The sequence below is a fragment of the Haplochromis burtoni genome, unplaced genomic scaffold, assembly GCF_018398535.1.
Source record: "Haplochromis burtoni strain Fernald_Lab_line unplaced genomic scaffold, NCSU_Asbu1 Contig_224, whole genome shotgun sequence".
Taxonomy (NCBI): domain Eukaryota; kingdom Metazoa; phylum Chordata; class Actinopteri; order Cichliformes; family Cichlidae; genus Haplochromis; species Haplochromis burtoni.
Genome location: NW_024582585.1, coordinates 928,283 through 945,093, shown reverse-complemented (window position 1 = coordinate 945,093; position 16,811 = coordinate 928,283). Strand labels below are relative to the sequence as shown.

General features: G+C 41.1%; 2 protein-coding genes across 4 annotated transcripts; one reads left to right on the top strand and one right to left on the bottom strand.

Annotated features, from left to right (window-relative positions):
* The first annotated feature begins 1,908 nt into the window (after window positions 1-1,908).
* On the top strand, window positions 1,909-8,374 carry gpr19 (G protein-coupled receptor 19). 2 transcript variants are annotated; one of them, XM_005937111.3, is made up of 2 exons: window positions 1,909-2,022; window positions 5,275-8,374. In XM_005937111.3, exon 2 carries the CDS (start codon window positions 5,301-5,303, stop codon window positions 6,573-6,575), a length of 1,275 nt encoding a protein of 424 aa, XP_005937173.1. In that variant the 5' UTR covers window positions 1,909-2,022; window positions 5,275-5,300; the 3' UTR covers window positions 6,576-8,374. The 2 variants fall into 2 exon arrangements, with proteins under 2 accessions (XP_005937173.1, XP_042082641.1); XM_042226707.1 differs by having other exon boundaries at window positions 1,927-2,018.
* A 647-nt stretch (window positions 8,375-9,021) lies between these two features.
* Window positions 9,022-13,120, bottom strand: crebl2 (cAMP responsive element binding protein-like 2). Of its 2 annotated transcripts, none has more exons than XM_005937108.3 (3): window positions 12,886-13,120; window positions 10,075-10,269; window positions 9,022-9,341 (listed from the first exon to the last, which is right to left on the bottom strand). In XM_005937108.3, the coding sequence occupies exons 1-3, from the start codon at window positions 12,898-12,900 to the stop codon at window positions 9,186-9,188; spliced, it is 366 nt and encodes a 121-aa protein (XP_005937170.1). In that variant the 5' UTR covers window positions 12,901-13,120; the 3' UTR covers window positions 9,022-9,185. The 2 variants fall into 2 exon arrangements, with proteins under 2 accessions (XP_005937170.1, XP_042082642.1); XM_042226708.1 differs by lacking the exon at window positions 12,886-13,120 and adding an exon at window positions 12,209-12,864.
* Window positions 13,121-16,811: the final 3,691 nt, after the last annotated feature.

Genomic DNA, 16,811 nt, shown 5'->3' with positions numbered 1-16,811 from the left:
CCTGATCATCTCTCAACATAAGGATCAGTGAATAGGCCTATCTATCTCTACCAGCAACTGTAGCAGCCAATATATAAAAATGACAAAAGTAAAGAAGAGGTCAGAGCAACACCTTCCAGTCATGTTATGACAGTTAATGTTGCATTGTTTGTCCACCAGAGGGAACTCTGCAACTTACCTGTTGGCAACATTTTTGGAACAAACAGGCAGAACGTGAACAATTTAAAAAATGAGTGCTTACTTTTTAAATATCTGTCTTAAAAAATAGGTCAAGCTCTAGTTACTCATTTAAAATGTTTTAGTGATCTTTAAAAACGTCTCACTTTCAGGCACTAAAGATGAATCTGTGAGACATGGATAACGATGGGGGTTTGGATTCAAATAAAAGTGTTGCAACTTCTTGGGACAGACATGAAAAATACTGAAATACATCAGCTTGTATCCATGAACATGAACTAATAAATGATACTTATATGATGTTTTTGTAGTGCAACCCAGTTGCAAACTCTGGAGCTGTGATGGACAGGTTGTTAGCCAGCGTCCTCGCTCATCCACACTGCTTTAAACCCTTACAAAACAAAACTTTTGGCTTTATTAGGACAAGAGTGAAAGACCCACCCAAGGTGGCCGAGGGACGTCATACTTTGGATTATTTTATTTATATCATTTTAATCATAAAATTGTTTTTGTTAATGTCTATATTTTTGTCTCTCTTCGTTGAAGCCTGGGTCCTCTAACAGCCGTTCCTAGGACTGCACTCTTCTGGACAGAGATCTCCAGTGTTGTTTATGGGATCTGAGATTATACAGTCCATATCAAAAGTTGTAGACATTTGAAAAATGGCACAAAAAAAATCATATTTTGCATGGTTGGATCTTAACAAGGTTCCAAGTAGAGCTTCAACATGCAATAAATGAGAGGAAGACAAGACATATTCATTTGAGCATGCAATTTATTGAAAACAACGCTTAAACTGAAATAGGCTGTTTTACAGCTGATCAAAAGTTTAGGACCACGTGCCTTTAAAAGGCCAAATCTGTGCAAAAATATGGATTCATTGTCATTTTCTGTCAGGTGCTCACACTGTCATGACCTTCTGATGGCAAAGGCAAAAAAACTTCCCTTTTTGAATGTTGTTGGGTTGTTGAACTGCATAAGCAGGGTCTCTTGCAGCACACCATCACTGCTGAGGTTGGACGCAGTAAGACAGTCATTTGGAATTTCCTAAATGATCCTGTGGGTTATGGAACAAAAACATCAAGTGGAAAACCCCCCAAAATTTTTCAAGCACTGAGCCGGAGGAGCCAATTGGTGACAAGACACTGGACAATCCTCGATCCAAATTAAGGCCGTTACTGGTATAGACTGCAGCCCCATTAGGGTTAGGGTTTTTGCTTTTATTTTTTTGTTTTAGTCTTAAACGTTTGATCAGCTGTAAAAAAAAAAAAAAAAAAAAAAAAAAAAAGCCTGTTTCAGTTCAAATGTTGGTTTTAATAAATTGCATGTTCAAAAAAATGTTTTGTCTCACTCCCGTTTCTTCTTGTTGCATGTTGAAGCTCTACTTGGAACCAGTCTGCACTTCTGTTAAATTCATGTATTTTTTAAATTTATTATCAATTCAGTTTTTTATATAATTGGCATAAACAGTCTTCTGTACAGCAGTCTTCAGCTGAGGCTCATCATTCCCTCATGTAGCCTCGGTCCGCCCCTGCTGACAGAGAAGAAAACATCCACCCTCCTCTTCCTCAGCTGCAGCTTCATCCTCCAGCTGCCGTGATGTCTGCTGGCTGCTCGGACCTCCTCCTGTGAATCAGACACCATCATGAAGCGTCTCTCCATCCTCTGAGCGCGTATCTGCCTCACCTGCGGACTCCGGGACACTTGATCACCTGCAGGTTTTGTCGGCCTCGTCCATCCTTCATCATCCTCCTCTTCATCAGCAGACATGTTGTTTAGGCAGGATCCGTGACGCCGCGCTGACTGCTGATGGATGGAAGGAGCGGCTAGAATGACGCTCGGCACGTAAGATGGAGGCTTTTGTTTCCTTATCTTGGTTTTTAATCCGTATTTATTCAGAACATGGCCTGAGCCTGAGCTCGTTATTCAGAGGACATGACGTGCTGCACGCGGCGGACAGCTGCAGCAGGTGTGCCTGCTCGGTGTTTTTCCATGAGCGGTCAGGCTGGACTCTCAGCTGCTCAGCTCATCAAACTGTGCTGGTGTGAGCGGTGAGCAGGTAGACATGATGGGCTTCAGGCCGGAATCAGTCACTGCGGGGTTTACAGCACCATCATCAGCCTCCTCTGAGACACATTCGTATTTTAATGGAGGAGGTAATCATTTCAGTTAGAGAGCCTTCATCGAACTGTCCACAAACATTTGGCCATGTACAGCAGATCGGCATCTGCACAGATCTGTTTTAATCAGGACTTTGATGTAAAAAAAAAAAAAAAAAAACCCAAACAAAACAAAAACAAACAAAACATAGCTGCTCATTTATTTCCATGCATCGATTAATCGATCACTTCTTTTTTGACTCTAATGTTCAGGGCAAACAGACACCTAACCGGCTGATTATCAGTTATTGGATAAAAACGTTACTGATTTTTTTTTTTTAATTACATTATGTATGAAAAGTAATTCTCTAATAAACTCATGTAAATCAACATATCAGATTTTAGTTGCTGAACATTTTGAACAAAAACTGAGAAAGTTTCTGGTAGTGTGAGAGCATGATGATGAACATTTGTAATATGACATTATAACAATAATTAATTAGTCATTCAGTAAAAAGTGCTTTGTGTTCATTATTAATTATTAGTATCCTGGTTATGGATGAAGTAAACTGTTCGCTTTGAGTCCTTTGTGTTTATATCAGAGTGGAATTAATCCAGATCAATAATTTAAATGTACATTTACATTTACACTTTTTGTTTTCAAATGTCTGCATGTGTTGTTTATAATATGAAAGATTTACAGCAGGGTTAAATTACAGCTGGAGACTTATTTAAGTAATTATTAAAGGTAACCTTATTCTGTTCATTTCCAGCTTCATACTCTTATTCCTGGACTCTTCTAGAGTAGCTTTGCATGATTGAGAGTTAAAAATAATATCTTTAGGAATATTTAGTGTGTGATGGTTAATAAGGAAAAGCACAGGTCTGCATTAATTATCAGTTACACCTTATACTAAATCATTTGGGGCGTGAAATGTCAGAAAGCTAAACACACCAAAAACCTAAATAATTCAGAGTGATTTATGTTTACTCTCTTTTGGTGACGCTTTAGTTTAAACTGCGTTGTCCTGCTTCCCTCGTTTACCTACCCACCATCAGTCAAGATGGATGTGGTTGCTAAGGTTAAATCCAGAAGAGTAAACACAATGGCAGTCATAAACAGAATCTCCTCTGAGAGCTTCTTCACATCCTTAAAGAGCGACCTCAGAGGAGAGCCGGCTCTCTATGGAGGATTAATCAAATCAGCTGCAGCACTGACTGGGAATTAAGTCCTGAGGTGGAGATGAGGACGGTGATGATGAATAGTTCCATGTGGTGGAGTTTGTCTTGTACCTGAGAGGAAAACATGCAGCTGTGTTTCCATAAAACAGTCCTGAGCACTGCTGCCTCTGACATTTCCTGGATTTTAAGAAAACATAAACAGCTTCCTCACTTTTTTAATATCTGGAGATTCTACATTTCCCCAGACGTGACTTCTGAAGTAGAACTACGGCTTCATTAACGCTCCTGTCCATGATTTCAAGTCCCAAGTAGAATTCCTACTGAGCAAAGATCACCCTCTGTAAATGTTTTAATTAGAACTCAGAGATGAGCATGGCTGTGACATGAACAAACCATAATCACTTACTGTGTATGCTACCATTGTATATAGTGTATTATCTTTCGTATCTTTTTATTTGTTTGTATTTTATTTGTATTTTTTGTATTTTCCTTCTGACCTAAGTTGAGGTAACGCAAAAATTTCCTCGTTGTGGGATCAATAGTCTTATCTTATCTTATCTTATCTGATCTGATCTGATCTTATTTAAACTCACCACTATGACTCTCAGCTAACTTACTTACTGCTAACTATCTGATATCCAAACAACAAACCAAACTTTCAAACTTCCTACCAACTTACCAACCGACCATATCCTTCACTCTTTATCTCAATGCCAATCTACAAACAAGCTTCTGGAGCTGTGTATCAATGACGCTAATTCTGACTAACCCTGCAATCTATTTAAGCTCCCTGTGCAACATCAACAAACTCTTATTAATGACTTCTTTGGCCTTTAACTGAACTACATTCAGAGTTTGAATGCAATGAAACTGCTAGTGTAGCTAAATTAAAGCTAGCTGGCTATCCACCCCTGCATCCTGGTAGTGCTCCAGAAAACAGTAATAAACATTTCATTGGTGAAGTAATTTGGTACTGAGATTGTATTTTACTAGCAATAATATTACGAGGTTATTTTGTCACATTAGTTGATGATGCTAAGTTAGCAACCCAACTGTGGCATTTGGGTAGTACGGCTGACCTTATCTATTCAGGACACATCGATAGCTAGTAATCTATCAACATTAGCATGCAAGTTAGCATTAACTAATATTAGGCACAGTCGATTTTGATTTTCAAATCTAAACGAAGAATGACTAGCCTGTCACTAATTTTCACCTGATGTTGGCTACAACATTGAGACAGGTGGGCCTCATGAGATAAAGCAGTTTCTATCTTTTGTTAGCACACCTGCCAACCTAGCACTCAGCCAACTATTAATCAATCAATTTTCCTAACCACTTGACTTGCCAATCTAATAACCTATGGTGCTTTCACAAACCAGCTATTCTACCCAATGACCTCATCTACCTACCAGAATACCAATCTACGTACCTGTCAACTAACTTGACTATCTGTTCACACACCAACGACCCATTCTCCTAACTACCTACCTTTGTATCTATCAAAAAATTTGCCATTAACCTACGTATCTCGCCAATAAAACAAATCTCATTACTTCTTGAGCCTCACACCTTTCTGAAAGATGACCAGCAGTAGTCTATCTAACCACCAAACAACCAACAAACCTTTTTATTTTGCATGTCTGAACTATTTATTGTTGAGTAATAACTTGGTGTAGGGATTGTGAGGAGCTGTCGATTGTATCTGGTAATCAGGAGTATTGTTGGGATAAATAAGCAGTTTATGTTGAAAAATATTTCCCAAACATTAATTTGGTTGTGGTTTTTCTAATGCCAAATGTCTGTGTCTCCACAGCTGCTCTCTGACCCAGCAGTACAGCAATGGTGTATGCCCAGACATCAAACACAGTCGGTGTCAATCCCTCCATCTACTTGCCATCATTCATGTATCAGATGTCATTTAACTACTCCAAGAGAGAAAACTCAACTGTCCTGGCAGCCTTACCCACAACTCCCCTCTTCAACCTCGAGGGCACGTCCACCGGCCAGTTGAATACTACCTCTGTCCCTGATGAGCTGACTTCAGGTGAGGTTACCGTCCTAGGCTTGGTATTTGGGGTTCTATGGCTGGTCTCCATCTTGGGAAATGCCCTCGTATGCCTGGTCATCCACCGAAGCCGACGGACTCAGTCCACAACCAACTACTTTGTGGTGTCTATGGCCTGCGCGGACCTGCTCATGAGCCTCGGTTGTGCCCCATTCGTCCTCTTGCAGGTTGCCTCTGGACGTTGGCCAATGAGCACAGCAGCTTGCAAGGCTGTGCGCTATCTACAGCACCTTTGTCCAGGTGTGCAGGTCTACGTCCTGCTTTCGATCTCAATAGACCGCTTCTACACAATCGTCTATCCCCTCAGCTTCAAAGTGTCCAGAGAAAAGGCAAAGAAGATGATTCTGGCTTCGTGGTTATTTGATGCAGCCTTCGTCTCCCCCTGCCTCTTCTTCTATGGATCTACATCTACAGACAGTCATTGTGACTTTTTCCTTCCTGAGAGCTGGGGCAGCATAGTCTACGCAGCAGTTCACCTTCTCATTGGTTTTCTGGTCCCTGCTGGATTGATCATATCATTCTACCAGAGGGTGGTCAGGTACATCTGGAGGATCAGTGCTGATGGCCACACTGTGCGGCGGACAATGAACATTGTCCCGCGGACTAAAGTCAAGACCATCAAAATGTTCCTTATGCTTAATTCTGTTTTCTTCCTCACCTGGACACCCTTCTATCTTGCCCAACTGTGGCATCCGAGGGAGTCTGATGGGCCCAGCAGGCAGGGACTGCTTTTCTTCACAGCCATCTCCTGGATCTCCTTCAGCTCCACAGCATCCAAACCCACCCTGTATTCTGTCTACAATGCAAACTTCAGACGTGGCATGCGGGAGACATTCTGCATGTCATCCATGAAATGCTACCGCAGTAATGCCTACACCATCACCGCGAGCTCCCGCATGGCCAAAAAGAATTATGTTGGGGTGGTGGACATCCCAGTGCAAGCAAAGATGGTGACTAAAGACTCGGTCTACGATACATTTGACCGAGAAGCTAAAGAAAAGAAGGTAGCTTGGCCCACTAATGCGAACCCTCCAAATACCTTTGTGTGAATGAGCTTGGACAGCTTACTGAACTCACGAACATAAACTTGTCTAACATAGCAGTGCCAGTGGTGGCAGGTGAATTAGCTGGAGGCTAACATGCTAGCACTGTATTTAAGTAAAACGTTTACTGAATGTGTTCAGATTGTATAAAGGGCTTTTTGTGATGTGAGAAACCCTATAGCAGCCATATTGGTGATTTTTATACTTCAGATTTCAATCAGAATTTGTTTTCGTGCTGTGTTTTGATGGATCATTCTCCATGGATAAATTCCATTTTGTGTTTTGATGTCAACTTGTTAGCTAGCTAACTTTCTGTGTGGTCATCGATCATAAAAGTCTTGTAACTGCATCTGGTTTGCTACAGTAATGTACGTGGTAGATGCTAATGTTAGTAAAGGCTAAAATGTTAACAATGACATTATCTGCTTTGTCACAATGACTGAGTAACGGTGAGCTGTGAGCTGGTTATATACCAAAGCCCGGGATCCAAGCTTGTTCAAATAAACTGGGCTGAATCATTGGAATACAATCAGGATCAATTATGACTTTAACAACCATGTCAGCAAGACCCATTCGGGTTCAAACTTAGCTGAGTGGTCATAGCTAAACATGACAACATGCAGACACTGTTTGATTCGGTTCACTTTCAGAATGGTGCTTAGTTCTTAAAAAGCATCAAGGCAGAACTCGTTTGGTGTGGATCGGTAGCTTAAATCTTAAAGTGCGATTGCAGAGGGACTTAAGTCCTGTAATTTCTGATTGAGATGGGTTCCTCAACATCATCCTCAGCACTGCTGTGTGGAAATGCTCGACAAGGATAGAACCTGAATATTTGTCCTCCTTCCAGTGTGCTGAAATATCCAGACTTGAGATCAAATGGATGTTTGTAGCTGTGATCAGTTCTCATGAAGTTTGATCAGTGTGATTAAAGATGATTTGTTATATGAAGGAAATTTATGAGTTTTTGTGGGAATATCCAGGAAAATGTTCCAGAAGACAAAAGACAGAGAAACAGAAGCAAGCTTTTAGAGAGTGAAATTTAATGAAGTCAGTAAAGTCATTGCTGCACAATCACCTCTTTCTGTTTTTAAGGCATTAGTAAATCTGAGACTTGTGCACGCTAAAGTGTGGATATCTGAAGTCTGCATATACATTACAGATCAGGGGTGAGCTGCAACATTGCTGCAAAGTTACGAGCATTAGTTGGTCCTAACATTAGGTCAGTGCACCACATAATCCACTGCGTCATCGTGTATTTGACTAAAGCTCAAAAACACTGAGAAACTCTAGGATTTGGTTGGATCTCTTTCAGCAGCAGTGACCTGCAGTGATCTACAGGTGTCGCTCACCTGTGTTACAGCAGCAGCTTGATAGAGGTGCTCTTGTTTGCTTATGGTCAGATAATCAAGTCCATTGATTAACTGATATGGATGCATTAACAATGCACTGAGGTTTTCACACAGTGCCTCTGCAGACTGCTCAGTGTGTAATAAATGATGACACAATGGGAAACATCACATGCTTCTCTTAGTCTCAGGTTATGTTTACCTGATTCTGTGACTTGCTGAGCCTCACCTGAGTTTTTATTGTGTGGACCTTGTTTTTCATAGAAGGTAAATGTGTGTACCAACTTGCACTTTAAATGTTCCACAGTCCCTGCAGAATGAACACGGTGGCTCCATCTGTGCAGTTGCTGCACTAACATCAGTGCAATCAGATCCCATAGTCTTGAGACTGTGTTTCATCCAAAGTCCCTCTCTTCCTTCCTGCAGACAGTCACAGCACTTCCTGCGAGTCTGCATTAATCTGCACATTGTTTACGGGACACTCATTACCTGCTGTAAGTACAAATGCTTAGGATCCATGCATGAATCTAACTATCCCGTCCTCAGATTCATGCATGAACAGAAGATACTCTGAGCTTCACTGAGGATCAAACAGTTTATTTATTTATTTGCTCTTAGACATTTTAAACACACATTTTCTACAATCTTAAAACAAAGTGCTTCAGCTATGTTTACAAAGGTGCACAAAAAAAAAAGAGCTTACAAGCTGTTCAGAAACAAGATTTCAGATTTTAGTGCGTGAAAAGAAGCCGCGGGCGCCGACCTGCTCGCTGCTGGTTTAGTCAGTCCTTCAGCTCACAAATGTTATCAGGATCAAAAAAGAGGAAAGCCCGGCTTGACCCGATGACCAGACAACAATAACACAGCAGCTGTCCAACAGCAGCACACACACACGTGTCACTATAAGAGTTTAGAAACAGGAGTAAGTCATGTGACCTGCAAACCACCACAGAAAGACATTGATCCTCAGTTCAGAGCATGTATTTGTGTTCTCAAGTTTAACATCTTTATTCACTGGAATGGTGATTAAGCTTCAGCTCCACAAACAACTTTCTGCTGCTTCTGTGTGAAGATGTCGGATCTGACCTGCAGCCAGGAGCTTTTGTCCCCCCCTGCTGGCTGTGAGGGTTACTACATGCACTGTACGAGGAGGTGAACCTCCGTGCTGAGAACAGAGGGAGGTTTATTCTCTGGAGGTTTAAAGGTCTCATGAGTCCTGTGTGAGTGATGAAATGCAGGAGAGGAGCAGGTGAAGGAGGTGGAAAAACGTCTAACTCTGCCCATTGCTGCTACTGATGTTGTTCTTGCTGTTCTTGGACGTCTTGTTGCCACTGCTTGGAGGCATTTTCTGCTCGTCTCCGGTGAGCAGAGCTTTAATCTCTGATGGAATCTTGCCCTGATCCATGGCCGAACACCACTGCTTGTACTGCAGGAGGACGACAGGAGACAAGTGAACAGCAAGTTAACAGTCTATATACGATGAATATATATGACGAGCATTTGACCTGACCTTCATCGTGTTCTCATAACCACTGGAAACTAAAAGCACAGCTGAAGTTAAACTCCTGACTCATCGCCCAGAGAGCTGCAGTTGTACCTGTCCAGGTGACTGCGGTCGTGTTTTTACTCTCAACAGAAACTGGGTGAAGTAATGTTAATTGTGACATGGGGTGGCTGTAGCTCAGGTGGCAGAGCAGGTCAGCCACTAATCAGAAGGTCGGTGGTTCAATCCCAGGCTGCATCCTGGCTGCATGCCAAATATCCTTGGGCAAGATACTAACCCCGTGTTTGGTGGTCAGAGGGCCCGGTGGCGCCTGTATCCGGCAGCCTCGCCTCTGTCAGTGCGCCCCAGGGCAGCTGTGGCTACAATGTAGCTTGCTATCGCCAGTGTGTGAATGTGTGTGTGAATGGGTGAATGTAGTGTAAAGCGCTTTGGGGTCCTTGGGGACTAGAAAAGCGCTATACAAATGCAGGCCATTTACATTTGTGTGCGCCCCATTTTCAAACTTTATTTAAATACCAGGAAACGGAGCGCAGAGAGACTTGTGTGTTTAAACTGGGAGTGTCTGACCTCTGTGGTCGGTGTTATGAAGCTTCTCTTTGGCACAGAGCTCAATCATGTGTTTGAAATCTGAGTTCATGTCTAACTGGTGTCTCACCATCTCAAGCTCCTCCCGCAGGGCGCAGATGGCTCTCTCCTTACTGGAAACCAACTCCTCCAGGTACTGGTACCTTAGCTTCTTCCGGGCTCGGCACTCGCGGGCGCTCTGCCGGCTTCGCTCCAGTTTGGCCTTCAGGTCGATTTTGGCAGGTTTACGGCCGCGTTTTCCCGGCTTCTTCACTTTGCCCGCCATCTGATGACAAGCAGACACGAGCGATAAATTAGACACAGGACAGAGACACCACCAGCAGACACCACCAGGTCTGTTAATGTGCGTTGAGCAGAGAGGTGATACCTGTTATTTCTGACTGGATTGGTTGAGCCAGCTCACACACAGAACGCCTGGATGTGCTAAAGTTCATTTACAGTGAAAGCTCTCAAATTAGCTTCCAGACTAGACCTGAATGAGCAGAGTTGGCAAAAGTACACACATTCTCTACAATACTACTGTTAAAAAATACTCCAGTAAAAGTTGGATTTTTATTCAAGTAAAAGTAAAAAAAAAAGTACCGGCTCTGAAATGTACTCAGAGAAAGAAAAAGTAGCTCCTCAAAGAACATTTCCTCCACCTATTTTTATGCAGCATTGACTGAGCCTTGTGTTATATGAATGTCATGACATAACAATATTAATCGATATGAATACAAACTTTATTTCAGTCTAAATTTTATTTCCAATAATTGTACTCAGCTTGAATCGGTTAAGTAGAACATGAGCAGGAAGGAAAATAAAAACTCTTTTCTGGTGCCTGCATTGTAGAGGGTGACTTTACTTTTAAACAGCAAAATGAATGCAGTCAGGGGCTAGAGTGGATTCAGCAGGTGGGTGAACACTAAAATCAGTTTTAATTGCTCAGTGTTGGGGAAAAAAAAAATCACAACTCACTATAATTTCTACTGAGAGCTCCAGTAAATTTTCTTAGTGTACAGGTTGTGATCAGCTGACCTGCTGCTCTTTGTGGATTTACACACCTGAATTCAACCAGATGTGAGCAGATGTTTCATGAGTTGTCCTGGCTGATTTCCATACACTCACAGTACACTGTTTATGCTGTCTTTATATTAGACACTATAAAGTTGGTATGAAGGTGGAATTCAGTGAATGAGTCTCAGCATCATAAGCTAAAATTCAAATTAATCTCTGCTACACTTCATGTAAAGTAAATCTGACCATGGAACCACAGCCACTGTGCACCAGTCACATACTGTTCTTTACTTTAAATCCATCACAGTACAGCAAACTAAGCTGTTTATCCTGCACTAACCTGCAGATTATTTTCATGCAGGCCTTAAATAACACAGTTAAGTCTACCTCAGTTTGTTTAGCATGTTTCACAATATGAAAAAACACAGTTGCACATGTACAGACCCAATATCTGATTGGATAACATACTTGATGAGGACTTACGAGTAAGCTTTAAATGAACCGTCCTTTTAAATCTAAGCTCTCTTCTTTGTTTCCTGTCCTTTCTTATCTTTCTCCATCTCTGAGTGTAGTTAGCCCTCTTTCTTTTCTCTCCCTGTGAAATACAGAAGCTGGACCTTTAGCTAGCAACTGTGTGACAAACTGCACACAAACAGTTCGTGTGTTTGCTGATGTTTGTTAAAGTGCTGCATTTCAAATTACCTAACACAAAATGTTACTCCCTTTATCCTCGCTCCTCTTCAGTAGCTAGCTAGATGCTGAAGTACTGTGAACACAACCTATGGACACCTGCAGTCGTTCTAGTGTTGTGTTAAAAAATAAAAATTTAAAAACGTGATAAATGAATAAATAAATCAAAACTCTGGCCCACTGTAACCCCTGACTACATCTCTTTTTATGCCACATCGCCTGGTGATTAATAAACGAATGGGATTTCCTTTTATGTGTTTCTGTTTAGGCTCAGATCGGTTTTAAGTTTGGAGGCTCGCAGTGACTGAAATAATGACTCCCCTCAAATCAGTTAAAGGAAAAGTAACGAGCCTGTCTGAAACAGTGACGAGTAGAAAGTTAAGATATTTGTTTAAACGTGCAGGGAGTAAAAGTTAAAAAGTAGTCAGAAAAAAAACCCTACTCAAGTAAACTACAGATACAGTAACAAAGTATTTCGTTACTGTATCATCCAACAAGTATGACTGACTTCTACTCACCAATCAGAACACTGGAAAACAGCGTCAGCAGTCCTGAAGTCCCTCAGACCTCGGTGTGAGGACAGCAGGAAGGTTTTTTTTTTAATAATATCTGACAGCTGATGAATATCAGCATTAAATAAATAAACTTCTTGTGAGCTGCAGACAGTTTACAGCAGGTTTGTTGTTCTATAAATAATAATTTCTTATCCTTCCTGAAATAAACATGTTTACGGCACGGGGAGCTAACGTAACCTCGGTTAGCACACAGGATACACAGCTGTAATCTAGCCCATTAAAGTGATTCCTTTAACCTCCTAAGACCCGAACTCTTCCACTGCATGCATTTTTAATTTCTCTTTGATATTTGGGTATATTGGGGCCCGATGAATGTAAAAACAATTTTTGTTTTTAAGAAAAATGAGAGCCATATATGAGCATAGTCGTTTAAATTTTTGATAGACCAGTAGCAGTATAATGTCCTTGTAAGTGGATATCAGGCCCTTGTAGAGCAAAATTCAGTATTTTGGTCTAAATAACCCAAAATGTGATGTCTACATATGTGGACGGCAGTTCATAGGAGGTTAACGATACTATCGACACTGACAAAGGTGAAGTGACCAGACGTTGACTAGTTAAAGCTACTAATTAGTACCCCGCAGTTTCCTTTAGCCGTTAGCAGTCCTTAGCTAGCTCACCTTGTTGTCTTCCATGTTGCTAACGCGCAGGCTGCCGTTAGGTCCGCTCAGAGATCACACTGTGTTCCCGGAAGTCTGGACGGAACGAACCGGCTCGGTATCATCAGCGAGGGCTCCAGAAGCAGCTCATCAATCAGTCTGATCACCGATCAGGCTGACAGCTCCCTGCTTTGTTTACATCTGCTGACGTCTACGCGTTTACGTCACTTTTTTTTTTTACAAACAAAACTTTATTAAATAAAATAATGGAACAAAGACAGCTACCACTAAACCGGAAATAGTGAGATGGTAAAATAAATAAATAACGTCAAACCCGAGTAAATAGTCAGATAAAAACTAATTATATTCTTAACAAGTATATTAAAATATATCTGATGTCATGATATGAGTGAACAGTTGTTGTTTAAGGTGCAGTTCATGTGGAAGCCACCGGGGGGTGGTGTGGAGATAATAAAAAAGTGATGGCTAAAACCTAAGACGGTGTCATGTCTGCTCCCTGAAGTAATATCGTAACATCTGACACACTCAAACGTTTAATGTTCAGAAGCCAAATATTAACAATTCGAAAATCTGTAAGTTAGCAGTAACAAATTATATTTATATGTAATAAATAAGCTCCAGCTTTAGTTTAATATATTGAATGTATTTATACCATTTTATATGTTTAATGTGCATAAACAGTATATCCACTTAAACCCTAGTGTAATCAAATAAGTTACCACTTTAAAAAGCTTGTTCATTTTACTCTGGTGAAGAAATGAATTGTTGTGATATCGTCTTCATGATTTGCAGTAGAGCACAGAGCAGGTCTTGAAAAGTGCGTTCTCTAACTACACGATAAAACTCTGGGTTTCCCAAAATGAGGGAACAATAAAACTTACAATAAAACCTGTTCCCTTTTCCTTTCCCAACCCTCCTCTGACCAGAAATTCTCACTTTTCACAATGACGGTCTGAATTTGGACGCTCAGTTAAAGTTTCAGTCTGAGATTACGCCATGTGAATGGGTGAAGTTGTTTTTTAGAATCTCATAATTTGGATCTTAAAAGTAAAACGCTTTAATGTCTCTCTGATGAGTTTTGCCTCTAAAATTTAAAAAGTCTCCTCAGTAAATTAAATATCAAACTTTAGAATCTGAGGCTGAAAGTTTACAGTTAAGAGGTGAAAGTTCACACTATTTACCCAAATGCTTTAAGAAGTTGATACTACAGATATATTTTTCAACCTTTGATGTTTTAAATAAAGTTTTTCACCTGCATTCTGCCGTCATCTGGTGTAAAGAAAACAGAATAATATGAAGAAGGTTTGTAAGGGTCGCTGTTGTCACAGAGAACAGACGGTCAATGTGTGCAGGACAGAAACTGATGAAGAGTCTGAGCTCATCTTTACTGCTCAGTCTTCAGTATACACCAATTCACTGTTGGATATAAATGCACATATATTTTATTATTTTACTTAAAGTCTTTAAAGAGCCATAACTTATAACCATAACCACCTCTCCTCTTCCACAATCATCTCATCATCGCATTCAGAGGGTTAGAATTCATTCATTCGTTCAATTATTTATATTAAGAAAACACATCCTGCTGTCCCTGAGAGTGGATTCTATGATGACATCTCCTCACAGGCCAAAGGGTCAAATGTATGTTAATCTACCCATGACCTGCTGACTAATCCTGTTACATCAGCTGCTGGAAATTTAGAGGAAATGAAGATTATGTTGTGGAAGAAGGTTATACAAATATCAGAGCTTCTGTTCTGAGTTTACTTCCTCAGCAAGCTTTAGTGGGATTAGCACAAAGAGACATGGAGAGCAATCATGGTGGATCCTGCTGAGACTGTTCAGGTGAAGTATGAAGTCATCAGGCTATTGTTACACACACTTTGTTCATTCCTCTGATGTCACTGACAGTAGATGTTATTTTAAAGATCATGCCCAGTTCTGTCATGATACGTGTGAACACGTGTGAAGAGAGCCAGAGATTAATAACTTAACAATAACTAATGATTAAATGCAGAGAGGTGTATAAGCACATAGTGCGTGAAGAAGAAACACTCAGTGAATCATAGTGTAGCACCCAACCCATGTAGCTAGTATTCAAATTAGATCAAAGGGGTGTTGTAGCACTGAGTAGGGCCGTGGGTTCTTTAATTTAGTGGCTTGCCCTACTAACCTGTAATGCTGATGTACCAGATAACACTTCAGAAAGTGCAAACTGTCAGTAATGCCTGGGGTTGCTGTCGGTGAGGCAGCTCTCTATGCTCCTCCTGTAGGCCTCCTTGCCATGTTTGATGCCCCTGCTACGTTGGCTCATGCAGTGCTGTACAGGGAACTATCCCTGTTCTGATTAGAGCCTGTACTCCACTTGTCAACTAAGGTTTTCCATTAGGAACAACCCAGATGGTTTTATTCACTGTCACAGTCTCTACGAAGCACTTAATGTAGAAAAGGACTGACTGATGATAAGCCAATATTGGAGAATTCTGCTCTCCCTTTCTAGTCCCTGTCAGTACTCTTGCTGCATTTTGTATTAACTGAAGGCTTTTCATCAAACTTTTAGGACATCCTGATAATAACGAATTACAGTAGTTCATCCTAGAAGTAATAAATGCATGAACTAGTTTTTTCAGCGTCACTCTGACACAGGATATTTCTAATTTTAGAGATATTTCAGAAATGGAAGACACAAAACAAGACACAAGAAGACACAGGCTTACATATTTGTTTAATTAGTGCATTAAAGGACATATCCTGGTCAAAAATGATTCCAAGATTCAAATGTCCAGCTGGGATAACCACATTTACTCAGAGCCTTCTTGATATGTTCTTCTGCTTCCCTGGGCCCTGTGTCTGTAGGGATGCTGTTCACTCGTGTTGTAGTGTCCTAATGACACCCAGTTTGTGCTCCAGTGGATAATGAGAGTCAAACCTTAAATACTGATCTGATTTATGGTATACATCAACTTTTAAATGTCCCCCATTATTGATGGAAATCTCACAGTCTAAGAAGGCTAACCTGCTACTTTTCATATTCTCCCCAGTGAATTTGATGTCTTGGTCCATTGAGTTAATGTGACCACTGAATTGTGGTATGTCCTGAGATTTAATTTTCACCCAGGTTTCAGCCACATACCTGAACTAATGACTTGGGGGTGTTCCAGGGTAGCATAACAGAGCCATCTTTTCCACTTCTTCCATGCACAAGTTGGCCACAATGGGTGAAACTGAGGAACCTCAGTTAGCACTGGAACCCTAGGTAGTACTGACCCTTGTATGTGAAATAGGTGGAATGAAGACAGTTCCAAAAGCAAACACACTTGGTCTATGCTGAAGAGTGGTCCTGTTGCTGAGGTTGGGGTCATCCTGTAATCTCTTACGAACTACCTTCAATGCTTCCGTGACTGGGATGCAAGTGAAGAGAGATGTAACATCGTACGAGACCATGGTTTCATCTGCCTCCATAATGACGTCTCTCACCTTCTCAACAAAATCTAAGGTGTTCTGGATGTGGTGTTCAGAGCTGCCTACCAACAGGTTGAGCATCAAAGCCAGAAACTTTGAGATGTTATAGGTGACCGAGTTGATCATACAGACAAGTGATCTTAAAGGTACACCCCTAGAAATAGCCTGTGGTATGCGGTCCGGTCAGTAGCGTTATCTTGTTCTACCTGCTCCAGAAAATCTATCACCCTGTTCCTGTAGTCACTTCCTGGGTCTCGTTTCTGGGCTCATGAGTATTTTTGTCACTGAACAAATTTTCTCATGATAGTCTATATGGTTTAGCAAAACTGTGCACCTACCCTTGTCTGGCAGAAGGATGATAATTTGTCATTACTAATTGATGTAAGTGCCTTCCTCCTTCATGCTGATGTTGGATGCTGGGGGCTTTGCATTGCTGAGACATGCAGAAACTTTCGTCCGCAGCT